The 24,458-nt window shown below is 42.1% G+C and overlaps 1 protein-coding gene and 1 pseudogene across 1 annotated transcript in view; one reads left to right on the top strand and one right to left on the bottom strand.

Annotated features, from left to right (window-relative positions):
- The window catches only part of BMAL2 (basic helix-loop-helix ARNT like 2), an 85,322-nt gene extending 65,539 nt beyond the window's left edge, over window positions 1-19,783 (bottom strand). The window contains exon 1 of the mRNA XM_089671698.1: window positions 19,697-19,783. Coding sequence (XP_089527824.1) covers window positions 19,697-19,733 — 37 coding nt within the window. The 5' untranslated portion in view covers window positions 19,734-19,783. The remainder of the gene's footprint in view (window positions 1-19,696) is intronic.
- A 4,069-nt stretch (window positions 19,784-23,852) lies between these two features.
- Window positions 23,853-23,968, top strand: LOC149467353 (U2 spliceosomal RNA; annotated as a pseudogene).
- Window positions 23,969-24,458: the final 490 nt, after the last annotated feature.

The following is a 24,458-nucleotide window of genomic DNA, read 5'->3' as shown; positions in this document are numbered from 1 at the left end:
AAGCTGTAATCACTTTCCTTTACTTCATCTTTCATTACAGCTCAGTGCTGCTGATCATATGCAGCCTATTTCCAGTCACTTTTTCTCTACATGCACTGTAGAGATGGCTGCATAGCACTTCTCATAGCATGTTTTCTGATGGTGACAACAGTGGACCATGCCTGCAGCCACTAGTAGTATCCATTGGAAGCTTGTTTGACAGGGTGGCAACACAGGAGCACAAATGGGAGATAGGGACACAGCGTTGTCACCCTAAAACAGGAAGTCCCTGAACAAGGAACTTCATGGCACGATCACCAGGGATGATTTTAGTTAAATCTACAGATGTTTACTATATTTAAAATGACAACTAATATGAAATTTTCGTTATTAGGTTTAGATACATTTTAAACTACAGAGACACATCGGGCTATTATAGACATGTTCGGAGTGTGATGAAATACATTGTATCTCACAGAACAACATGAATCATCTTGTTGCTCATTGGCAGCCATGACCCATCTGCTTATTATTCCTGTAGAACCGGCAAAGTCTTCTCTATTTCCTGTTCCAGCCGCAGATAATCCGCCCAGCTCTGGAAGCAATTCACGCTCTACTAAAACCAAAGAAGAACTCTGAAGAGGCTTTCTGTGTGACCCAAATCCAAAGCCCTCCTGATCCTAGGCTGGACAGTAGGCTGATTCCTGTGAAGTTCAGGTTATCACCTGCCCTCAAGTAAACCCCATATGAATATATTTTTAGCCCCCAAGTGCATTACTTTACATTTTCCCACATTGAACCTCGTCTGCTATATAGATACTCACCTCTCTATGTTAACTAACTCTTCTTTTCAAGTTTCTATATCCTGTTGTGAAGTTATTGCCCTGCTTAGCTTTGCATCATCAACAAACACCGAGACTGAACTACTTAGGCTCCATGCACACTAGCATTTTGTAAAGAAGAACTCTGAGATAGGCAAAAAAAAAAAATCACTCATTAGTAAACCCTCTACACAAAACATTAAACAGTTAATACAATTTTGAAAATCCTTACCATTTAGGAGAAAAGTCTAATTGAAATTTTATGACCTCATCTCTGTAATTCAAAAGATAACAGCACCTGCTCTGCCAAGGTGGTGTAACAGCAGTGATTACATCATATCCTCTCCTCTCTGCAGTAAAAAGAAACTACAGTTCCCATCAACCACAAGGAATTGTAGTGAATGTGGGTGGGTACACTAGACCTGTACATGTTGCATGTGTCTGAGAGTCTCCATCCACCCATCACTGTAAGTGGGGTGGAATGACATCACTGCTTCCTGGAGAAAGAACTACAGAAGGGATGTGCCAAGAGCAGTAGTTCGAGGAATAGGTGGAAAAGCAGACGTACAAACAGGAAACCAAAGAGAATTAACGGTTTGATTTGAAAATAAATAGGCTATTTCAGAGCAATTACTGAGCAAACCAGAAGATGGAGGATATATTCAGTGAAGGTAGGATATTTAATTTTTTTTTGCTATTTTATGGTTTTGTTTTTTTCGGCCGCATAGGTGTTGTACCTGGCTATTGTGCTTACTTTGCCCCCTGTGTGCACCGTGGGGAGATATGTTGATGCCCCTGGTAGGCTTGTGATCAGCATGAGTCCACAGTGGTAAGATTTAATTACCTGGCTATTGTGCTTACTTTGCCCCCTGTGTGCGCCGTGGGGAGATATGTTGATGCCCCTGGTAGGCTTGTGATCAGCATGAGTCCACAGTGGTAAGATTTAATTATTGATCGAAACGCATCACTATACAATTGACATTTGTTTTTATTTAAGTTTTTTTTGTTTTTATTTAAGAACGACTTTTCCTCCTGAAGAAGCGGAGTTAGTCTGTGAAACATGTCAATGCTCTTCCCATATTTACATCTGTTTAAGAGTAGAGCTATTAACATTTTGACTGAAGTAATGCATTATACGATGCTGTTTCAATATGTATGTTCATACATGATTGTATAGATATGTTTGGCAAAAAAACATTTTTTATGTAACTAGAATACAATTTTTTATACACTGCTCAAAAAAAAAGGAACACTTTTTAATCACAGTATAGCATCAAGTAATTTAAACTCCTGTGATACTGATCTAGTCAGTTAAAGTAGCAGAGAGGATTGTTAATTAGTTTCAGCTGCTTTAGTCCTATTGAAATTAACAACAGGTGCACTAGATGGGCAACAATGAGATGACCCCCAAAACAGGAATGGTTTTACAGGTGGAGGCCACTGACATTTTTTTCCCTACTCATCGTTTCCGACTGTTTTTCACTAGTTTTGCATTTGGCTAGGGTCGGTGTCACTACTGGTAGCATGAGGCAATACCTGGACCCTACAGAGGTTGCACAGGCAGTCCAACTCCTCCATGATGGCGCATCAATAGGTGCCAATGCCAGAAGGTTTGCGGTGTCTCCCAGCACAGTCTCAAGAGCATGGAGGAGATTTCAGGAGACAGGCAGTTACTCTAGGAGAGCTGGACAGGGCCCGTAGAAGGTCCTTAACACATCTGCAGGAACGGTATCTGCTCCTTTGTGCAAGGAGGAACAGGATGAGCACTGCCAGAGCCCTACAAAATGACCTCCAGCAGGCCACTGGTGTGAAGGTCTCTGACCAAACAATCAGAAACAGCCTTTATGAGGGTGGCCTGAGGGCCTGACGTCCGCTAGTAGGCCTTGTGCTCACTGCCCAGCACCATAGAGCTTGATTAACATTTGCCATTGAACACCAGAATTGACAGGTCCGCCACTGGTGCTTTGTGCTTTTCACAGATGAGAGAAGGTTCACCCTGAGTACATGTGACAGACGTAAAAGGGTCTGGAGAAGCCGTGGAGAACATTATGCTGCCTATAACATCGTTCAGCATGACCGTTTTGGTGGTGGGTCAGTGATGGTCTGGGGAGGTATATTCATGGAGGAACGCACAGACCTTTACAGGCTAGACCAGCAATGGGCAAACTACGGCCCGCGGGCCGTATACGGCCCGGCGGACCTTTTACTCCGGCCCGCGTAGCTAGGCTCCCGCTAGGCTCCTCTCACAGTCCGCCCTGAAGACCGGTGTAGCATGAAAATCTGTCTCCTATGAGGATCTGTCCCCCTCGACGTATCTGCGCATGTGCCGGAGATCGCCGATCGGCTGCTAATGCCTGAAACTGGCACATGCGCAGATACGTCGAGGGGGACAGATCCTCATAGGAGACAGATTTTCATGCTCCACCGGAACGGCGCGGGAACACGCCGAGAGGAACGCGCGGAGCAAAGGTAAGTGAATTGACACAGGGGGGACTTGGGGACTTAATATGGGGTATGAATTAATATGGGGAATGAATTACTATAGGGGGGATGAATTACTATATGGGGGATGAATTACTATATCGGGGATGAATTACTATATGGGGGATGAATTACTATGGGGGATGAATTACTATATGGGGGATGAATTACTATATGGGGGATGAATTACTATGGGGGATGAATTACTATATTGGGGATGAATTACTATATGGGGGATGAATTACTATGGGGGATGAATTACTATGCTTACTATGGGGGAATATTACTATACTTACTATGGATGACACATACACATCATTCATCTACTCTTGGTCCGGCCCCCAAGTCCAATATATGAACCCATTGCGGCCCTCAAGTCAAAAAGTTTGCCCACCCCTGGGCTAGACAATGGCACCCTGACTGCCATTAGGATTTGGGATGAAATCCTTGGATCCATTGTCAGACCCTACGCTGGTGCAGTGGGTCCTGGGTTCCTCCTGGTGCACGACAATGCCCAGCCTCATGTAGAGAGAGTATGCAGGCAGTTCCTGGAGGATGAAGGAATTGATACCATTGAATGGCCCCCACACTCGCCTGACCTAAATCCAATAGAACACCTCTGAGATATCATGTTTTAGTCTGATGCCACCAGGTTGCAGCTCAGACTGTCCAGGAGCTCAGTGATGCTCTGGTCCAGATCTGGGAGTAAATACCCCAGGACACCATCCGTCGTTTCATTAGGAGCATGCCCCAACATTGTCAGGCATGCATACAAGCAGGTGGGAGCCATACAAACTACTGAGTAACATTTTGAGTTGCTGCAATGAAATTTCAGCAAAATGGACTAGCCTGCTGCATCATTTTTCCACTTTGATCTTCGGGGTGTCTTTGAATTCAGTCCTCTGTAGGTTGATATTTTCATTTCCATCAAACGATGGGGCATCCTTACATTCCTAACACATTACCCAGTCCATGTCAGTATAGATATCCAGCATGAGATTTTTCCCCATTGAGATCTGATGTGTTTTCAAAGTGTTCCTTTAATTTTTTTGAGCAGTGTATTTATTGTGCTGTTCATAGGTACCGAGATAGTCCATTCTCTCTTTTTTTGGGGGGGTTTTTTCTTTTTTTTTACCCCTCTCTCTACACCTACTAATAACGTAGTCAAAGACTTTTTGTGAGCCTTTTTCTCTTTTGTTGATGGAAGCCCTTGTCTTCCAAGTTGTTGAAATTGCCACTGGCTCCTATGCTGGACAAACCTTGTCCCGAACTCTACTGGTCTATCCCTGCTGATTCCCATTCCATACGGACAGGTGTGATAGATCGCACAGGAGCAGAGAAGTTGATATTCTGCTTTGTACAAGTTCTGGGTGTTTGGTCAGATCTCTCCAGGTATAACATGTCCAATTTACAGAGAAATTAAAAACCCAATATTTGTTCACCTGATCGTTAAAAGCATAGGAACAACACAAAGACCTCATGTACAAGCATGCATAAGGCAACCTTCTTTCTGAGCATTCGTCCCTGGGCGCATGCTGTCCTTCACTGGAGCTAAATTCCCAGTATGCATGAGGCGAAAAACAGTATTTTAAGGTTTGTAGCCATTTCAAAACTTATACTGGGGTCATGGTGTGTGGGATACTAATGGCAGCTAAGCAATATCTACTTATATATAAAACTGGTCAGACACTTTAAAAAAAAAGAAAAGGGGTCCCTTATGCATAAATCATAGCCAAATAAATAAGTTCTCATTATGAAGGAGGGATTTAAAAGGTTAGATGTATTTTCATTCAGTAGATTGGGTGCGCCCAGAGATCTTCCTCCAGGGTACAATGACAGCTAAAAATATTCATGGCCCATTCACACTTGTGCACAACATATGACTACGCTCCTGCTCCATGTGCTCCATGTGCATTGCCATTTATTATGAATGACCTCAACACATTGAGCAGTACAGCTCAACACATAAAGCACTGCAGAACACCACAATGCATATATTGTGTGTTGTAGTGCACAGAGTCGTTTGTAATGAATGGGCTCCTTGAGGCAACACGTTAACATGTGTTATAACACACTGTGCCACGATCTACTGTATATGAATTGTGGTGCATTGTATTCTACTGTATAATACATTGGGGTGTCATTCACAGTGAATGTCATCCCAATACACTGCACATACAGAAGATGCATTGCCATAGGTTGTGGCAACAGGCATTGAGTACTTTTTAGTGCATTTTTTCACAGAGCACAAATGTGAAGAGGCCCTTAGTAACTTTGCAAGCCGGTATTAATAAATTATTGACATGTTACCATATACAGCAACAGTATCGTTTTTAGGAAAAATTCACCTTTTATCATTTAAAAACATCCATCCTTTGCACTCCAATGCAGTGACATTGCCTAGACTGAGATGATGTCATCAATCTGCTGCAGGCAGAAGGAAGCATTAACTCGGTCTCCTCTCTCCCAGTGATTAGACTGCAACATTGTAACTCTGTAACAAGTCATTATTATTATTTATTATTAATAAATTAATATTCTGACCAGTGAAATGAATTAACACCCAAGTACACACCTAAACACATTTACAAAAACACACTTTTAGGTGTGTTATAGATGCGGCTTTTCACCAGGAGAAAGGCATTCAGCCCAGTGTGCATGAGGCCTTAAAGTGTTACTAAACCCACAACAGTAAAATCAGTCTGTATATGCAGTAAAACATGCTTGTTATACTCACTGTGGAACCTAAGGGGTTAATCCTCTGCATTGTGTAAAAAGGATGTTTGATCCTGTCTTCACCAATCTTCCCCTTTTTTTATTGTCCCCAATCCATCTACTGATAGAACAGAGCCTTGGGGGGCACTCTGCGCATGCTCAGGTTGGTGTGTATTGCTAGATCAGCACAGGGCCAATCAGCTCGTCCAGAGGGGTCAGGGGTTATGCGGCCTCATAGGATAATCACAGGAGAAAGAAAACTCCTCTTACAATATGAACCAGTGCTCTGCTGGAAACTGACAGAAGTCACAAGACTGCTATATACTACTGATGAGAAAATGTATTTAGCAGTTTATATTTACTAAAATTCAGGGTGGATAAAAATCAATGATTTAAAAAAAAAAAAAAAAAAAAAATCGGATTTTTTTTAAGTTAAATCGGATTTTTTTAGAATAAAATGCTTTTTGGAGGAAAATATATTACCATCCAAAGGTTATTCCATCATGAAATAAAGATTAGTTTTTTAATTATGTAGAATAAGGCTGTATAGGTTTAATTTTTTTGGTAAATAAATTCCATTAATCCATTCACAATGTCATGCTCTTCCAGAGGTTTTTGTAAGATTATTGGGCAGTTTCTCTGCCTACAAGATATTATCACAGATGCTCGGTTTACTTTTGCAGTTCTCAAAACTGAATTTGACTCAGCGGAGATCACATGCCTCTTCTTCACAGCAAAAATTTTATAACATGAACAGAGTTAAGAAAAAGACCTTAATCCTAACTTCTACAAACATATGAATACAGAATCAACCCCTTCAGTGCTAAGTTTCAAGAAGTTCAGTGAATAGAATAGAAACAATATTTTTCTGATTGTTTGGAGTGGAATAGATCTGCACAAGAAGAAAGTGAAACTAAGTGTGAGGAGGAAGGGGCTGACAGTCTAAGTTTCTTAAAATATATATATTTTGTTTAGCCAAATTAGTTAAACATGGATGTTTGTTTAAGCAAATAACATATGCTGGAATGTTATTGTTTCAGTTGAATAAATCTATTTAAATTGTTATTAAGGTAATGATTTTTTTTCTCCTTCCTAAGTACAACAGAAAAGTTGTCCAGATATGAATGATTAACCTATTAAACTGGGGATAAAAAAACTAATATGAAAAGTTGTTATTCTAAAAATCTTCATCTACTTGCATATTAAAGTTATACCAGCAAGAATTAGTCTTTATGTAGAAAACTAGGATTTAAATCAAGCCTTACTGACTAGTGATTTAAATTGTGATTTAAATCAGTTTGATTTAAATCAAATCCACCCTGACTAAAATAATTGCACTTCCATGTTGTGTGTACTGTGGGAGACCAAATATAGTGAATGCAGGGTCCTGGGTTTAGTAACACCTTAAGTGCAGCTGCAGCAGGAGCTATTCTGTGTCAAACATTTGTGAACACAGCCAGGAACTGTATAGGCATCAGAATTTACATGACTGTCATCTTTGAGTCTGCATCTCAGTCCAGGAAGCAGATGGTGACTCTGGATGATGCCTTAACAAAGATGGTTCTTCTGGAGATAAAAAAGATGATTGTATTTTTGGGAGGTGTGTGATGGTATCTGTGAGAGGTAAAAAAAAATGCCTGGAAGTGTGACCAATATATCTAATGATAGGTCCTCTTTAAACCGTTTGCCACTGCAAGGAAGAAGGGAAAATTATTTTTTAGGGAATCCAAGAGCTCTTTGATGTCTCACTTTTCAATTAGATAGAGTTCTTTAACAGTTGCCAGATGTTTAATCTGAGAATCCATCACTTGGCCGTCATCACCTCTGAGAAGAGTGTGACACTGATGTGTGTTTCAAGAGACAACTGAAGGAACAATATGGGGCGAAGTGAGGACAGCCATGCACACTCCCCGCCAGGCATTCCTGCCTAATAGAAGCAGTTGGCACACACAAAGTGAAATAAATTAACCATTTCACAACGCGCTGAGGTTTTCGACATAACTCTCAGGAGATCCGCGCATATTTTAGACACAAATTAAACCCAATTGTAACACCAGTTAGCTGAAACTGATTACCCCTATTTGTGTTGCGAGAACAGAATCACATCGCAGGCAGCGGAGAACGCCGCCAGCTAGCGAGTCTTTTACAAGTTCAACCAACAAGCCAAAATTTTATCATGAAGCGGAAAACATGGTGAACTCATTATCCTTCGTCACATATGCAGAGCTATCATGTACAAACCGGTTTTAAAATAAATATAAATGGCAGGTATAAAAACAGCTAATGTTTCGAGTGGCCGCTGGTTGGTTCAACCACTCTTAGAACTAGTATCTCTTGAAGGTACTAATGATGAGATTTCCCAATAGTTCAGTTCTGCCCCCTCTCATAATAAAGGTGTCATCCTCTCTCATAAACAGATATAGTACTTATCCATCTATGGTGATCCAACACCATCAATGTCATCACTGACAAGGAGAACATCTCACCACTGGGGAGCCAAAAAGGAATAAAAGGGCCATGATGTAATTGGGTGGCCTTCAAAGTGAAGCTGAGGAGTACAGGGAAAAAAAAACTGGACTTGGGAGTCTAAAAGTATGGACTTTGTCATGGAACGCTATAGGTACCAAGCCAATATGTTTCATGGGCTGCAATGCTCTCCCTTCATTGAGGCTACAATTGCTAGCTTGAAATAGCAATAGGCTCACATGGAGTAAGCAGAGGACAATTTAGCTTGGAAGTTGGATTGTTTTAAGAGGAACTGAACTGTGAAAAGCTGTGCCCAAATAAAAAGCCAAGTAGAGGGCAAAGGAATGATCACAGAATTGCCTGTAGGCTCCCTGCAGCTAATCTCATGAATTTACCATATCTTGTCTTATCATTGTCTCTGTGCGGAAGTGACAATATTTTTATAGGCGGGGCTTTTTTGCCTACAGACATCCCCTGATGACTGGTGGTCTGATAACTACAGGAGTAATAGTCAAGGAGTAGTAGAAGGGGTGCAGATAGAAGAAATCTACTGAATGAATGGATAGGAGCAGGGAGATCCTTGCAATGCAAGTCCTCAGGTACAGCTTCATCTGTGGCAAGAACAGTGAGCAGCACAGAAGTGAAATCTCATCACATGAGTCTAGCTATAGGAGGCAACAGTTCTTATATGATCTCACACAGATATACAGCTGTGAGACTCAAAGCACAGAAGGGTAAGGCTAATTTCCCAGGCAAAAGATAGGATTTTTTTTAGTACAGTACTGGGCAGCACAGTGGCAAGTGGACAACACTTCTGCCCAGCAGAACTAAGGTTGTCGGTGTTAATCCAGGCCATTGCACTACCTGCACAACCTGCACAGAGTTCGCATGTTCTCTCTTTGCCTGCGTGGGTTTCCTCCAGGTACTCTGGTTACCTCCCACATGCAAAAGAAATGCTGGAAGGATAAATGGCTCCTATCTAAATTGTTCATAGTATGTATAAATGGGAGCTAGGTACCTTAGATTGTAAGCTCACTGAGGGTAATGACTGATGTGGATGTACAATATGTAAAATCACTGTGTAAACTGACAGCATTATATACTGCAAGTACCTGTAATAAATAAGCACAATTTATATTTCCAAGTCTTCCCTGTCACATATCAAATATTCAAGGTCAGGTTCAGTTGAATCCCTTCCTCCAAAAATGCTTCAACGGCTGGCTATGTTATAGCCCCTGAAACGTGTTATTTTTGGACTTCTATAAATATGGTATGGTGTTCTTGTTTTCTTCCATATGCATTCCTATATTCAAACGCAAATGCCTTTGAGACCCCTTCACATTAGAGCCAACTAGTCAATGCATTCTTCAGTATGGACTTATCCTCACACTGAAAAGTAAAACTCTCTCAGGATCCAGCACTTCCCCAAATGTTGAAGTAAAAAAGAAAATATACCCTACAACACGCTCTATGAAGGTTCCAAAGATTTCCCCTCAGGTCCTGTCCCAATAGTAACCATTTCACCCAACTGCTATGGATCTTCAATGTTTCCCTCAACATAATTTTGTATTATTGTTAGGTTGGGGTCAAGGGTTGTGGGTTAAAAGAGCAGTCCACCCTCGGACAGTTCCTTCTAATTCCTGGAGACTGTGTTGGTGAGATCTCGGCATTTACTTCCCATGTCTGCCATACATATTGTTTACATTAAATCCTTCATCATTTACTGGTCCTGACTTCCCCTATACAGTTTAGCAGAACAAGCAAGTTAGAAAATTATAGGAGCAACTTTTGCCACGTTGTTGTTGGTGGCAGATATAAGATGATCTTCGTATCTGCTGAGCTATGGTCAAGTAAGATGAAAAATCATCATATATATGCACATCCTAAAGTTGGCAATAGATGCGGTGGCCTCCTCCTACGAGGCATTGCTGAATTTTTTCTATAGAGGTGAGGTTCCCACTCAAGAGAGCAAGTCAATACTGGAGGTCTCTAGGACTATACAGAGGTTGTGCATTAATCAAATTTCGGATGCGTCCCTGGATGCTCCACTATGGTATAAAGCACGTTTGGAGGAATTTTCTAAGCTGGATGAGGGTTGTAGGTGGGCATTCTGTGGGGTTAAATACCTCTGTCATTTATATGAGGATGGGAGATTTAAATCCTTTCAATAAATGCATCTGATTGGGGCATACCTGCTTCGTTGGATTTTCATTATTTCCAGCCTAAACATGCTGTGTTCAGACATTTTGGTGCGGAGGTGGTGTCTCTCTGTAACACTAAACTATAGACGCTCCTTCTGAGACCAGAGCATAATAAATTGGTTTCTAGATATTACTCAGCACTGACTCTGATAGATAGTAGATAATAAAACCAGGGAACGATGGGGTGCTCTTATCCCAGACCTGATGGCCGAGAGATGGTCAGAGGTGCTTAATTCGTATGTAGCTTCTGTCATCTCTTCTAAAAATAAGATGATACAAGTCCGATATCTACACCAGATGTATTATACACTGCTTAGATTATTTAAAGTGGATTTCTACTCACCCTGTCAAAAAATAAAAGTCAGCAGCTACAAAAACTGTAGCTGCTGACATTTCAAAAACAGCCACTTACCTGTCCCTCGGTCCCGTGATGTGTCCCCTGCAGCCCATTTCACTGGCCGTCCTGTATTCCAGGAGGCTAACATCTTCAGTGTGGGTACTCGGCTGTGATAGCTTGCGGCTTCACAGCCAGGTACCCACTGCACATGAGCGAGTAGCGCTGCGCTTTCTGAATGGTCCTGTAGTCTTCTGGGACCTGTCACGTGTCCAAAAGACTACAGGAAGGGAGGGAGGACACCTTCTGTTTCCGATCACCTAGGAGATCGGACCGGAAATGGGAGCGGGTACCTGTCAAATTCAGATCCCCGCCCCCCAAAGGTGCCAATCCTTAATGGGGAGCGGGGGAGCAGCCCTTAAAGCAGAACTTCCCCTTTTGGGTGGAGCTCAACTTTAAGATGTGTAGGAGAGACTCTGCAACATGTCATAAATGCTTGGTAGCTGAGGGAATGGTTTGGGAATGTGCTAAAGTCCGATCATTGTGGTCCCAAGTTACCCAGTTTATAGCTGACGCTTTCAATTTGCCAAACATTTGAAGCCTGCTAATTTGCCTCCAGGGGGTAATTGAGGATGATATTATGGATAATGCCACAAGAACCTTTTTGAGATTACGATTCTTTTATGTATGTAAATTGATAGTGTTAGATTGGACACGAACAGATGTCCTTGGCTTAGGAGGCTGGAAACAATTGCTGAATTATAATGTCCCACTATATGAAATGACATATGAAGCCAGAGGATGTCAAAAAAAACTTTTGCGAATCTGGTCTAGGTAGATAGAATCTATTTATTTATATATTATAGTTACTTATATAGCACCATCAATTTACGCAGCGTTTTACATATATATTGTACATTCACATCAGTCCCTAACCCTCAAGGGGCATACAATCTAAAGTCCCTAACTTACATTCATATACATACTAGGGACAATTTAGACAGGAGTCAATTAACCTACCAGCATGTCTTTTGGAGTGTGGGAGGAAACCAAAGTACCCGGAGGAAACCCATGCAGGCACACGGAGAACATGCAAACTCCAGGCAGGTGGTGCCGTGGCTGGAATTCGAACCAACGACCCTAGTACTGCCAGGCGGAAGTGCTAACCATCTAGCCACTGTGCTGCCCATATAATCCTCATATATGGTGGAAGACAGCCCTGGGGTGGTATAATTGGTGTATTGTGTATGATATATGGACCATTTGCCCACTGTTGAATTAGGTTATTGGATGCACTGGTAAATACCATACTGATGCTAGTACGTTGATATCTAGGGGAAGAGTAAGCGTTTACTCTGAAAAGTTTGGTTTCAAATCTGTTTTCTTTCTCTTTTCTTTTTTTCTCTTATTGTTTGAGTTCTTTTTTTTTTCTTACTATGCAGCAACCTCTAATTGCTACATTCAAAATCATATGAAAACTGCTATATGTACTTATGGGATCTTTATTAATATATTTACTGTATGGCTATGCAAATAACATTTGACTGGACATTTGGCTGTGCCACATTGTGCAATGTCCTGTTATGACTGGATAATACTTGTGGAAATGCTTTTGTTTTTTTGTTAATTTCCTTTATGATTCTGTATTGGAAATGGTGTTTCAAGATCCATTACACTGTATATATTTGTGCATATGGCAAAAATCTTCTTTAGAAAAAAAAAAGTTGTCAATAGATCAACAGATATCCTGCCAGGACTGACACCTAAGCTGGCCACACATTAGGCAATTTTCTTTCCTGCAACCACTGGTTACAGGACAGAAAAATGCTAGATTCCCCCATCAACACTGAATGTGTTGTCCTGTGGAGATTTTGTATTCGGACAGTGGGAGGCTTGCCAGCCATCAGAATACAATGATCACTGCCAGAGACTATAGCTGCCATCAGTGATCAAAAAAACAAACAAAACAAAAAAAAAAACCTAACATCAACAAAAACAGCTTTTGAGTGCTGAAGGAAAAGAAGTATTGAAATGTGGAAGAAGACACAAATAAAAGCAACAAGTGTGCAAGATCATACATACTGCCATACTAATATATATCGTCTTACCAATCCTGCTTTTTTATATCAATTTCAATTTAGGACCTTTCAGAAGTCTGCATAATTAAATTCCTGAAATGTCACAATATACACCAACATTGTCAGTTTTCATAGGAGCTCCACCTTTTAGCATTAAAAAACCATGCTTAGCTTCAGTCCAGTGACTTTGCCTAGTTTAAGATGATGTCAGTCTACTGCAGGCAGGAAGAAGCATTTACTCAGTCTCCTCTCCCCTCAGTGATCAGATTGTACATTGTAACTTTGTAGCAAGTCACAAGGTGAGCAACAGGGACTGATCTGTGTCAGATATTGTGAACACAGCCAGTAACTGCACAGGCGCTGGGATTAACATGATGGTGACATCTCTGAGCTGGCATCTCCGTCCTGATGTAGATGATGACCCTGGATGATGCCTGACTAAAGATGGTGCTATCCTTCTGGAGAGAGAAACAGATAAAGGCATTTTCAAGGGGCATACTCTGATGTCAGTGAGAGGTAATAAATACCTGGAAGTTTTAGACTGACACATAACTTAGCCTGCATGCAGAGAGGGGAGTAGAATACCTTTTCTATAGCAGGGACCATCTGTTTTTTAACCTGACAGGGTTGTTTTAAAAGAGACAAACAGCAACTGCCCCAACCTATAACTGGCTTACGCAGTTTTAAAAGGGAACCTGTCATGGCTGAGATCCTACCACTGGATGTTAAAGAAAAAGCATTAGGACAGTGGGAGATCCCGGAAGCCAGAATCTACCAAAATGGAAAAAGTTCTCAGTGATCTGACTTTATCTGTACCAAAAACTTTGCTCACAGAACATAACACAAGAGTTATGACAATTTTTAGGACATAAAGGGCCCATAATCTATACACTATATACATTATGACTGGGAGGAGTAGTCCTGGTATCAAACATATCACAGAATATCAAGTAGGCACTTTCTATAGGCAACAGTGGAGGTGTCCAATACCCGGTGATATAAAGATATACTTAACTCTATAGGGGACAGCAGAGATAGCCTATAGCTGGTCTATGTTTTCCACTGAAGAACAATAATGAATCAATCTCTCTTATTTTGTTAGGTTGCACTTGCAACACAAGTAATTAAAACACAAAGCATTATATAAGACCCTATAAATCATTGTGAAAAAAGAGGAAAATAATGAAAAAAACAGTAGCAGGTGATAATAGGAAGAAAATATGAAACACTTAAAATTTAAATGTATAATCAACAGATATAATAATAATATACAACAGAAGGGATATATTGGGAGATTCTCTACAGTCATTAATGTATAGGATATGAAATCACAAAGTATTCAACAGGTAGTAATTATGGTAAATTATTCATTTTTGCCATTTTATCAAATGATAAATAAAAACAACACAGAGTTTCATTATTTATAAATGTAGAATATTTGTGTAAAAAACCTAGATGTACAGCTGGGTGTACTGGTTCATATGGGGTTCTTTTATAAATGGGAAATCTATTGTAGCAATGCTGGGAATTCCTTCTCTATGTGAATAATAAAAGTTCAGGATTTGATGGAGTGCAGTCAGATTTCAGAGAGCTCTACAAGTGATCAGGGGAAGGTAGAACAACAAAGCTCAGGACATATTAGAGATGGGCTCTCTAATATAAAACAACCAATGATGTATACTGTACAGGACACGACATCATACAGTACGCTACAGCGAATACCTATTCACATCAATGTAAAAGAACATACATACTGTACGGGAGCAAGGAGCAGTGTATAAAATATGATGCAGAGCTGTGGCATTGTACAGTACTTCACATCTTACCGTCGAGTACTGTGCAGGAGATAATGGCAAATATTATTACTCATAGCTATAGTAATATACAGGATCACACAGGATAACAGGATGTATTATATAGAATATAATACAGGATTATAAAGTACTATACAGAAGACAAAGGGAAATAGTTCTATAAAGTAATGGAGGGATCCTATACTACTGTACAAATGATATTATCAGAAGGTATAACGTATAGGATCTTATAGCATCGCATGGGATCAGAACAGCATTGCACATCAAATGAATCAACGTATAGATCTGTAAAGTACTGTACAGGTGATAATATCAGAGTCATGTATTGGACCCTATAGTACTGTACAGGTGATAACATCAGGAATAATGCATAGGATTCTATAGTATTTTGCAGTTGATATTATCAGAAGGAATAAAGTATAGGATTCTATAGTATTTTGCAGGTGATATTATCAGAAGGAATAAAGTATAGGATTCTATAGGATTTTGCAGGTGATATTATCAGAAGGAATAATGTATAGAATTCTACAGGTGATAATACTATCAGAAGGAGTATCGTATAGTATTCTACAGTATTTTGCAGGTGATATTAGAAGGAATAATGTAGGATTCTGTAATATTTTACAGGCGATAATGTTATCAGAAGGAGTCATGTATAGGATCATACAATGCGGTACAGGTAATATCAGAGTATTGTAAGGACCCTATATTTCAGTACAGGTAATATCAGAGTATTGTAAGGACCCTATATTTCAGTACAGGTAATATCAGAGTATTGTAAGGACCCTATATTTCAGTACAGGTAATATCAGATGGTATAATGTATATAGGATCCTACAGTATTGCACAGGTGATAATATAGAGTTTTATCATATTGTACAGGTGATATTATCAGACAGACTAATGTATAGGATCCTATAGTAGAGTACAGGCAATAATGTCAGAAGTAAACTGTACAGGTGATATGATCAGGATATTGTAAGGACGCTATAGTACTGTACAGGTGATATCAGAAAGAGTAAAATATAGGATCCTACAGTACCGTACAGGGGATATTATCAGAAAGAGTAATACACAGGTTCCTATAGTACCGTACAGGTGATATTATCAGACAGCGTAAAGTATAGGATCCTATAGTACCGTACAGGAGATATTATCAGACAGCGTAAAGTATAGGATCCTATAGTATCGTACAGGAGATATTATCAGACAGCGTAAAGTATAGGATCCTGTAGTACCGTACAGGTGATATTATCAGAAAGAGTAAAGTATAGGATCCTATAGTACCGTACAGGGGATATTATCAGAGAGAGTAACGTATAGGATCCTATAATACCGTACAGGTGATATTATCAGAAAGAGTAACATACAGGTTCCTATAGTACTGTACAGGTGATATTATCAGAAAGAGTAATATACAGGTTCCTATAGTACCGTACAGGTGATATTATCAGACAGCATAAAGTATAGGATCCTATAGTACCGTACAGGGGATATTATCAGAAAGAGTAAAGTATAGGATCCTATAGTACCGTACAGGTGATATTATCAGACAGTGTAAAGTATAGGATCCTATAGTACCGTACAGGTGATATTATCAGACAGTGTAAAGTATAGGATCCTATAGTACCGTACAGGTGATATTATCAGACAGTGTAAAGTATAGGATCCTATAGTACCGTACAGGTGATATTATCAGAAAGAGTAAAGTATAGGATCCTATAGTACCGTACAGGTGATGATATCAGAAAGAGTAAAGTATAGGATCCTATAGTACCGTACAGGTGATATTATCAGAAAGAGTAAAGCATAGGATCTTATAGTACCGTACAGGTGATATTATCAGACAGTGTAAAGTATAGGATCCTATAGTACCGTACAGGTGATATTATCAGAAAGAGTAAATTATAGGATCCTAGAGTACTGTACAGGTGATAACATCAGGAATAATGCATAGGATTCTATAGTATTTTGCAGTTGATATTATCAGAAGGAATAAAGTATAGGATTCTATAGTATTTTGCAGGTGATATTATCAGAAGGAATAAAGTATAGGATTCTATAGGATTTTGCAGGTGATATTATCAGAAGGAATAATGTATAGAATTCTACAGGTGATAATACTATCAGAAGGAGTATCGTATAGTATTCTACAGTATTTTGCAGGTGATATTAGAAGGAATAATGTAGGATTCTGTAATATTTTACAGGCGATAATGTTATCAGAAGGAGTCATGTATAGGATCATACAATGCGGTACAGGTAATATCAGAGTATTGTAAGGACCCTATATTTCAGTACAGGTAATATCAGAGTATTGTAAGGACCCTATATTTCAGTACAGGTAATATCAGAGTATTGTAAGGACCCTATATTTCAGTACAGGTAATATCAGATGGTATAATGTATATAGGATCCTACAGTATTGCACAGGTGATAATATAGAGTTTTATCATATTGTACAGGTGATATTATCAGACAGACTAATGTATAGGATCCTATAGTAGAGTACAGGCAATAATGTCAGAAGTAAACTGTACAGGTGATATGATCAGGATATTGTAAGGACGCTATAGTACTGTACAGGTGATATCAGAAAGAGTAAAATATAGGATCCTACAGTACCGTACAGGGGATATTATCAGAAAGAGTAATACACAGGTTCCTATAGTACCGTACAGGTGATATTATCAGACAGCGTAAAGTATAGGATCCTATAGTACCGTACAGGAGATATTATCAGACAGCGTAAAGTATAGGATCCTATAGTATCGTACAGGAGATATTATCAGACAGCGTAAAGTATAGGATCCTGTAGTACCGTACAGGTGATATTATCAGAAAGAGTAAAGTATAGGATCCTATAGTACCGTACAGGGGATATTATCAGAGAGAGTAACGTATAGGATCCTATAATACCGTACAGGTGATATTATCAGAAAGAGTAACATACAGGTTCCTATAGTACTGTACAGGTGATATTATCAGAAAGAGTAATATACAGGTTCCTATAGTACCGTACAGGTGATATTATCAGACAGCATAAAGTATAGGATCCTATAGTACCGTACAGGGGATATTATCAGAAAGAGTAAAGTATAGGATCCTATAGTACCGTACAGGTGATATTATCAGACAGTGTAAAGTATAGGATCCTATAGTACCGTACAGGTGATATTATCAGACAGTGTAAAGTATAGGATCCTATAGTACCGTACAGGTGATATTATCAGACAGTGTAAAGTATAGGATCCTATAGTACCGTACAGGTGATATTATCAGAAAGAGTAAAGTATAGGATCCTATAGTACCGTACAGGTGATGATATCAGAAAGAGTAAAGTATAGGATCCTATAGTACCGTACAGGTGATATTATCAGAAAGAGTAAAGCATAGGATCTTATAGTACCGTACAGGTGATATTATCAGAAAGAGTAAATTATAGGATCCTAGAGTACTGTACAGGTGATATTATCAGACAGCGTAAAGTATAGGATCCTAGAGTACAGGTGATATTATCAGACAGCGTAAAGTATAGGATCCTAGAGTACTGTACAGGTGATATTATCAGACAGCGTAAAGTATAGGATCCTATAGTACTGTACAGGTGATATTATCAGACAGCGTAAAGTATAGGATCCTAGAGTACCGTACAGGTGATATTATCAGACAGCGTAAAGTATAGGATCCTATAGTACCGTACAGGTGATATTATCAGACAGCGTAAAGTATAGGATCCTAGAGTACCGTACAGGTGATATTATCAGACAGCGTAAAGTATAGGATCCTATAGTACCGTACAGGTGATATTATCAGACAGCGTAAAGTATAGGATCCTATAGTACCGTACAGGTGATATTATCAGACAGCGTAAAGTATAGGATCCTATAGTACCGTACAGGCGATATTATCAGACAGCGTAAAGTATAGGATCCTAGAGTACTGTACAGGTGATAGTAGTATGTAAGAAAAAAAGAAATGGATTGAACTATAGAGTACTTTAGAGGAGATAATAGGAAGGATTCTAAAAAGCACTCCATAGGATCATGCAAACCTTCCCAGGTAATAAAGGGAAATATTATTACACAAAGCAATGTATATGAGTGCACAGTACCCTATAGGGATGTTGGGAGGTTATGATCTGTATGCAGAGTACAGTATATGATGCTGATTGAGTATATTGAATGAAGTATATTATTCTGCATGTGATGATAAATATTAATATATCTAATAAATCGTTCTGTAGGTGATGACAGGAGGTATAAAGAACAACGTATAGGATGAAACAACACTTAATGAAGATCTGTCCTGTATATGAGGGTCCTGTACACTGTAGGGGGTGAGATGATCAGTATACAGATGATCATAGGGAGGGTCACACAGAGATGATCATAGGGAGGGTCACACAGAGTGATGTATAGGACCGGACCGGTCACTATGGGGAAGCATTCATACAAAGTATCATATGGAGAGCCCAATATAGAGGTGATGGAGTACTCCATCGGAGATGGTGGCAAGTCCTTTCTAGGGAAATGTTTGTCGTTGTACAGGTGATGAGGGGTCGTATATACAGAGCACGGTCACGTGTACAATGTATAGATCGCCCAGTACTCCATGGAGGGATGATCAGGGAGTATAGTCGTGGGGAATGCCGTGCGGTGGGATCCAGTGATCTATAGAAGAGTCCTGTGTAGGATCGTATATGGTGCGGTATCGGTTTCTCGGATCGGTATCAAAGAGGACCGGTGACCGCACACACACGATGCGATCCCCGATATCGGTGATGACAGGTTGGACACACACTCACCTGGCAGCTCGTCCCCGTCCCCCCCGGCCGCTGTCATCCTGATCCCGGCCAGCCGGCATTGAGCAGCCCGCACTGCCACCCAGCACCACCCCTCCTGTTACCCCGCCCACTCCCGTCCTGCGGCCAGATTATTGCTGGGAGCCTTCCCGCGAGAGTGACAGGAGGCGGGGTCGTATGTTTCCAGGACAACCGCAATGCTTCCCGAGAAAGGAACCGCCCACTCTGCTAGCAGAAAACGGAGAGCGGACAGGGAACGCAAATAGAGCGGGGTGCAAAGCTAGGTGCCACAGAGAGAGCACCGACCCAGCCAGGGGCCACAGAGAGAGAACTGACCCAGCCAGGGGCAACAGAGAGAGCACCGACCTAATCAGGGACCGCAGACAGAGAGCTGAGCCAGCCAGGGACCACAGAGAGAGCAATCACCCAGCCAGAGGCCACAGACAGAGCACCGACCCAGCCTAGGGCCACAGAGAGAGCACTGATCCAGCCAGGGACCACAGACAGAGACCTGACCCAGCCAGGGGCCACAGAGCCCCTGATCCAGCCAGGTGCCCATACCAGACACAGACCCCAGTCAGGGGCCACAGACAGCACTTACCCTGCCAGAGGCCAGAGAGAGCGCTGACCCAGCCAGGGTCCACAGAGAGAGCACTGACCCAGCCAGGGGCCACAGACAGAGAATTGACCCAGCCAGGGGCCACAGAGAGAGCAATGGCCCAGCCAAGGGCCACAGAGAGAGCACTGACCCAGCCAGGGGCCATAGAAAGAGCATCGGCCCAGCCTGGGGCCACAGAGAGAGCACTGATCCAGCCAGGGGTCAATACCAGACACAAACCCCAGCCATGGGCCACAAACAGAGTACAGCCCTCTCCCCACCAACACCAAACAGCTATACAGTAACATACATAAATGGGAGTTGTCATGTCTACTAAAGGATTTGTATATCTGTCCATCCATTCCTGAGATTTACACAGCTCTGCCATATAGCACAGTCTTTAGTGGTTGCTTCTCTTTCTCAGCTGCAGTGTGATGAGACATTGAAGGAGCAGCAACAGACCAGTGAACTGATGAGGACATCTGTCTGCTCTCTCCTCCTGTCAGAGTCTTTTTTGCTGGACATGTGAATGTAGAGCACCTGATTGGCCTCTAGTACAGCCCCTCCCTCTCCCCATGTGGGTGTAAAATCAGCCAGGCACACAGCTCAAGGACCAGGCAGGGAATGTCTTTATACGAGGTAATGCTCGTTGAACTTGGATATTGTGCAGGGTGGGCTTTGGCATAGTCCAGAGCCATTTTTCTCTAAGTAAGCAGAGGACACTTTGATTTGTCTACACTCTGCAGGACAATTCTCCCCTCAGCAGACCATAGGAGAACGAGCAACCCTTGGAGCAAAGGAACGGTCCCACATCAGTAGCACTGGTTCAGAGGTTCAAAGGGTTAAAGCAGCAACAGTCACCAGGATCCTACACCCACAATGTCCCTTATACTTTGAAGCCACCGACCAGACACCTCCTGTGATCCTCCAGACTAGATCCTCAGGGAACCCCCTTTGAATTAGGTCCAGCTAGTTTCAGAAAGTAGGCCCCCCACCTGTCCATGAGCTGGGACATTATGGGACATTATGAACTCCTACAGGTTCAGGCTGGGACCTTCTCCTTCCGGACAAGAACCCTGCTGCCCCAGGCCCCAGACTATTTATGCACTCCTCATCCACATACTGGGCATTCTCATCCAGGGATCAGCTGAGACCACATAAATATTCAGGCCCAGGGTCTGCCTCTTCCAGCCCACTACATTCCAGAATCCACTAGAAGGCAGGAAGAAGCAGTTGAGCCTTCAGCCAGTGAGACCCAGAACAGCCAAAATTAGCCACTTTACAACCGCGCTATAGCCGAATGACGGCTACAGTGATGTTTTCCAGTTCTGGGAGGGTGTCATATGACGTCCTCCCAGAATGCGCCCCCAGCGCTGTCTGTGATTTCTGTGTTCTATGGACACAGCTGATCACATGATAAGGTAAAAGTCCAATCACAGCGGCCTTTTACCACGTGATCAGCTGTGTCCAATGACACAGCTGATCACAAAGTAAATACAGTTGCCGGTTATTGGCAGCACTTTCCTCAGGCTGTCACAGTGTGAGGAAAGTACTGCCCATAACAGGCAAATGTCACAGAGGACATCTGCACTGATAATCAGGGCACTGATTATCAGTGCAGCCCCAAAAGTGCCCAGCAGTGGCATGTGCCACCCATCAGTGCCCATCAGTGATGCCCAGCAGTGCCACCTATTAGTGCTCATCTCTGCCACCCAGCAGTGACCATCCGTACCGCCTATCAGTGGCCATCATTGCCACCTATCAGTGCTCATCTGTGCCACCCAGCAGTGACCATCCGTACCGCCTATCAGTGGCCATCATTGCCACCTATCAGTGCTCATCTGTGCCACCCAGCAGTGACCATCCATACCGCCTATCAGTGGCCATCATTGCCACCTATCAGTGCTGCATATCACTGCAGCATCATTAGTGCCTCCTCATCAATTCCCACCAGTGCCACCTCATCAGTGCAGCCTCATCAGCGCATATCAGTGAAGGAGAAAATGTATCTGTTTGCAGAATTCTATAATATAAACAAAGAAAAACTTTAGTCTGGTTCAGGTGCAATTTCTAATCTCATACATTTTATCAATTTGCATTGGAATCGCACCTAAATCGCTGAATGAAATCACACTGAATCGGGTTTTAAAATTGCATTGCAAACCAGCCCCGTACATACACTACATTGCCAAAAGTATTGGTCGGCCTGCCTTTCCACACGCACATGAACTTTAATGGCATCCCAGTCTTAGTCCGTAGGGTTCAATATTGAGTTGGCCCGCCCTTTGCAGCTCTAACAGCTTCAACTCTTCTGGGAAGGCTGTCCACAAGGTTTAGGAGTGTGTCTATGGGAATGTTTGACCATTCTTCCAGAAACGCATTTGTGAGGTCAGACAGTGATGTCGGATGAGAAGGCCTGGCTCGCAGTCTGCGCTGTAATTCATCCCAAAGGTGTTCTATCGGGTTGAGTTCAGGAGTCATGTTCCTCCACCCCAAACTCACTCCTACATGTCTTTATGGATCTTGCTTTGTGCACTGGTGCGCAGTCATGTTGGAACAGGAAGGGGCCATCCCCAAACTGTTCCCACAAAGTTGGGAGCATGAAATTGTCCAAAATGTCTTGGTATTCTGACGCCTTAAGAGTTCCCTTCACTGGAACTAAGGGGCCAAGTCCAACCCCTGAAAAACAACCCCACACCATAATCCCCCCTCCACCAAACTTTACACTTGGCACAATGCAGTCAGGTAAGTACCGTTCTCCTGGCAACCACCAAACCCAGACACGTCCATTGGATTGCCAGACAGAGAAGCGTGATTCCTCACTCCAGAGAACACGTCTCCACTGTTGTAGATTCCAGTGGCGGCATGCTTTACACTGCTGCATCCGACGCTTTGCATTGCACTTGGTGATGTAAGGCTTGGATGCAGCTTCTGGGCCATGGAAACCCTGTTGTTCCCAGTTGCTTCCACTTTGTTATAATACCACCAACAGTTGACCGTGGAATATTTAGTAGCCAGGAAATGTCATGGATGGACTTATTGCACAGGTGGCAACCTATCACGCTTGAATTCACCGAGTTCCTAAGAGCGACCCATTCTTTCACAAATGTTTGTAGAAGCAGTCTGCATGCCTAGGTGCTTGATTTTATACACCTGTGGCCATGGAGGTGATTGGAACACCTGAATCACATGATTTGGAGGGCTGGCCCAATACGTTTGGCAATATAGTGTGTGTATACCTAGTCTAAAAATGAATTAAATAACACTTTTGGTTTGGGGTCCTCAGATGCAGTGTAGTTCTGCTTTAAAGTGGTTTTAAACCCTTACATATACCCAGTGACTGGCCTCAGGTGATACACAGAGTGGAAACAAATCCTCCTACATAAGTTTTACCTGCAGTCTTCTCTTTTCTACAGCCATTCAAAGTCCAGAATTTATAAAGCTTGTCTCAGTGAGCAGAGTTCTGAGAGCTGATTGGAGGAAAGAGACACCCCCCGTCCTCCACACAGCTCACAGGAACAGAGCTGAGGCTGTCAATCAGCTGGAGCTCCCTCCCCTGTCATCGCTTCTCGGCCTTTTGGCTAAGATCAAGTGTAGTATCTGTTCTTATCAGTGTCCAGTGGGGGTGCTCCCGACCATTCTAGCTTTGCGGGGATGGTTGTTGTATAGTACCCTCACTGGTATGATGGGGGTCCGGAAGGCTAGTACCGGAGGGACAGAAACCAGGGAGCGCCATGGGGCCTTGGGGCCTTGGGAGTAATTCCTCTGGGAAGACTGGAAAGACCCAGTACCTCCTGATTTGGACGGATCTACCTTGGTCTGGCCAGGGGCTGGGGACGCAAAAAGTCCGCAAACTCAGTGCCCCCTGGGGAAGACGCGCTCAGGGGTGTCACTAGTAACACTTGGGTGTGGGACCCCACGGTGTGAAGATGACACTCGGCCACTGTTTTTCACTTCTTTTTGCACAGCGCCCTAAGGACCAGGCCTTTTGGCTAGGACCAGGGCAATTTTTGCTACAGGCCTCAGGGCCTGGTCTGTGCACAATTTGGCATGGTACCACTTTTTTATTTTCTATTTATTTAATTTATTTTCACTCCCACGTTTGTCACTTTTTCTGTTCTTATGTGTGTGTTTTTCACGGATGGAGGGTGTGGGTCCTCGGGCCTA

This window comes from Staurois parvus, unplaced genomic scaffold, assembly GCF_062004578.1.
Source record: "Staurois parvus isolate SC_StPar_1 unplaced genomic scaffold, SC_StPar_1.0 ptg000114l, whole genome shotgun sequence".
Taxonomy (NCBI): domain Eukaryota; kingdom Metazoa; phylum Chordata; class Amphibia; order Anura; family Ranidae; genus Staurois; species Staurois parvus.
Note: the sequence above shows the minus strand (reverse complement) of the source record. Positions and strands in the feature narration are given on the sequence as shown.